This window comes from Sinocyclocheilus grahami, unplaced genomic scaffold (genome assembly GCF_001515645.1).
Source record: "Sinocyclocheilus grahami isolate Dianchi unplaced genomic scaffold, SAMN03320097.WGS_v1.1 scaffold708.1, whole genome shotgun sequence".
Taxonomy (NCBI): Eukaryota; Metazoa; Chordata; class Actinopteri; order Cypriniformes; family Cyprinidae; genus Sinocyclocheilus; species Sinocyclocheilus grahami.
In genome coordinates, this window is record NW_015505887.1 from 505,375 (window position 1) to 508,828 (window position 3,454).

The following is a 3,454-nucleotide window of genomic DNA, read 5'->3' on the forward strand; positions in this document are numbered from 1 at the left end:
TTGCATATATAATGCAAAGAATAAAAATATATATAAATATATAAAACTAGAAAAATACATCAATTTAAATAAATACATAAATTATACATACATACATAAATTATTTATTTGTAGATTTGTGTGTATATATATATATATATATATATATATATTTTTTTTTTTATGTATTTGCATTAAAAATGGAACTCAATGTAAACATGCAATAAAACACACACACACACACACACACACAATTTTAATTTTAATTTGCATGCACAAGACTTCACTGAACATCTTTATCATACCCGATATAAACGTGTGGTGACACTGCGATGTATGTAGTAATGAATATTGATCCTCCACTTGACAAAATCTGTTTACAAGCGAGATGCATTAGAGCCGCATGTTAAACCAGGTGTGAACAGTCGTCATGTGCTCACTGCAGTCTGTCTGTCTGTCTGTCTGTCTGACTGTGTTCAGATAGTAACCTGAGACTGTTTGTGAGCAGAGACGGAACGACAGCGCTGAGCGGCATCCAGCTGGGAAACAGGTGATTCCACACAAACACGCCACAAAAATACAGCATCAAGAGCTGAAAAACACAAAACACGCAAACTCACTGATCATACTCTGTGTTGTGTTCACAGGGTCTCTGCCGGTGTGTATGAGCCAGTCATCATTGAAAGCCATTAGATTTACACCCCTACTTCATCAAAATACTGGAAGAATCACACAAATCTATTCCAGTCACCTCTTGCTTTAGATATTTCATCAATCTAAATTACTCCAGACAAGCGTTTAAGTGCCAAACCACGGCAGGTGCCTGAAGCAAACCACCAGATTTAGCTGAGTATCGTGATGCTGCACAACACAAGAACATTTTGATCTCATATCTATGGAAGCCTGTTTTCTGATAAAAGAATTAAAAAGGTAATTGCAACTTTTTATCTCACAATTCAGAGAAAAAAGTAAGAATTGCAACATGTAAGTTCAAAACCGCAAGATATGAATTCAGAATTGTGAGATAAAAAGTTGCAGTTACCTTTTTTATTTATTTTTTTCCATGGTGGAAGCAAAAAACAGAATTGCGAGACATACATTTAGAATTGTGAAATGTTAAACTCAGAAATTTGAGAAAAAGAGTCAGAATTCTGAGTTTATATCTTGCAATTAATTTTTCCTCTCAGAATTCTGAGTTTGCATCGCAATTTTGGAACATTGTTTGCAATTTCTTGCTCTTTTTTACAAATTGTGAGATAAAAAGTCGCAATTATCTTTTTTATTTGTTTTATTCTGTGTTGGAAACGGGCTTCCATGCATTCCACTGAGTGCAGCTACACATTCATGTTGTCTGCTTCCAGCTGCATACTGTATGTGTGTGTTTTGTCTCGTCTGTTTCTTCCTTTCACATCTGTAAGTGTACTTTGTGTGTTTTGCTTTTGTCGGAGTCTGATGCCATGTTTTTCATTTGCGGCGAACACTAAGTTTTGTCATGATTGGGCTCTTGACGTGGGCTTTTCCTGGAGCACCAGCCGGTCTGAGTGCTGTGAAATGACCAGAGATATTCACTGACCCACAGCACGCTTTCCTCTCACCATTAAACCTGTTGCTGTGCAACACATAACTCCCTGCCTACAGGGTTATAAAACCAGTTTAATGCACTTTACAGGAGAATCTCACCAAAACTGTCCAGGTCATATTGTAGTAAAGAGAAAATTAAACCTATTTTTGGATCATTAAAGTAATAGTCCACCCAAAAATGAAAATGAACCTGTGCCTCAGGCCATCCAAGATTAGGATGAGTTTGTTTCTTCATCAGATTTGTATTTGCATTCCATCACTCGCTCACCGTTTTTGCAGTTTTTTTTGTATTGCAACATTGATAATTATTTGTAATTCCCATCACAAATAATTCCCATTATTCCTTATTCACAATGATTATTTTCATTACCCTTTTTTTCATTTTCATTGTTTTCTGTTGCAATGCAATATTTTAATTAGCTTAATAATATCAATCAATATGGCACTATTAAATAATTGCTTTATTATATTAATAATTGTCTTTTTTTATTTTATTTTTTGCATTGCAAGAATTTTGGGATAATGTACTTAAATGTAAAAAACAAACAAAAAAACACACAAATCTTAATAAGACTAATAATAGTCTTTCTTTTCTCCGTAAACTCTTCTGATTTTGGGATGAAATATGACCTGGACATTTCTCGCGAGATTTCATGAGATTCACCCAAATACTTTTGGGGGCCAAACTGCATACAATAAATACAAAATACATCATATTTCTAAATACCGCTCTTATAAGAACATGTTTATTGGTTTGTCACGAGCTGTTGATGTTTAGTGTGACTCTAAATGCAGGACTGATGGCTGTTTGATTATTCACAATATCATAAATGATTCCAACCACTGCTGGTTCACATATCGCTGACAGGACAGTAAAGTTGGCCTTTATCATTGTGAAAGTGAGTTTTACGGCCCTCAGGATGGGTCAGGATCTGCAGATCCGCCTCTTGAAATCATCAAACTGTGGCTGATTTTTCCAATACAGAGGAACTCCACACATCCTCAGATTTCCCAGAACCAGCTGGCTGGTTATTTTCCTTCGTAAAACAATCCCTCGAGACAAATTGTGCTGGAGTTTTACAGTAAGACATGCTTCAAGTGCACTTGATAAGCTGTGATCGACTCTTTCAGCTGCGTACGGTGCTGCTCATATGAACTGAGTGCTTTTATGAGTCTTTTGACTGCTTTATTCATATATTTCCATTGTTTTTAAGCTTTTAAATAGGAGTTCTCTCATTTATTCTAATGTGAACGTACTCCAGATTGGCATATTAATTTTAGCACTTGCTAAATCACGATGCACAACATTAGCACTAAACACTATACTTAGGATCATACAAGCTGAATGACGTTCATCTGTTCAGCACCAAACACTGAGATCTTTACATGTCCTCTGGAGTGAGTTAAAGAGTACAAAATGCACAAGCCCTTCATATCTTTTGCAAATAAGCTAACATTTTAATGCTATATTAATGAGATAGACCTATAATTTCAATGAAATTCACTTGTATTTGTATGTAGCGCACTATTTTTGTGAATCTCAAATGTGCTTTTAATAAAGTTTAAGAAACTGTTTTACCCATTCTGCTTTGTTGTCATTATGAAGGTTTGTTGTACTGATGGACTGATTAAAATTAAATGATCCATTTCGTTTATATCTTGTAGCATTCAATCAGCCCCTGTTAAAACTATTTTAATTATTAAACCCAATTAACAAACATGAGTTCATTTAAAGGGGTCATATGATGCGATTTCAATTTTTCCTTTCTCTTTGGAGTGTTACAAACTCTTGGTGCATAAAGAAGATCTGTAACCATAACTTTATAAAAGTTAAGAGTCAGCCACGTCTACCTAAAACGGCTCGTTCTAACACGCCCCCACATGTCTACCTCAC

General features: G+C 35.1%; 1 protein-coding gene across 1 annotated transcript in view; it reads left to right on the forward strand.

Moving 5' to 3' along the window:
- Window positions 1-976, forward strand: part of LOC107560041 (protein FAM102A-like) — an 18,362-nt gene extending 17,386 nt beyond the window's left edge. Inside the window, exons 7-8 of the mRNA XM_016244096.1 lie at window positions 460-529; window positions 627-976. Coding sequence (XP_016099582.1) covers window positions 460-529; window positions 627-672 — 116 coding nt within the window. The 3' untranslated portion in view covers window positions 673-976. The remainder of the gene's footprint in view (window positions 1-459; window positions 530-626) is intronic.
- Window positions 977-3,454: the final 2,478 nt, after the last annotated feature.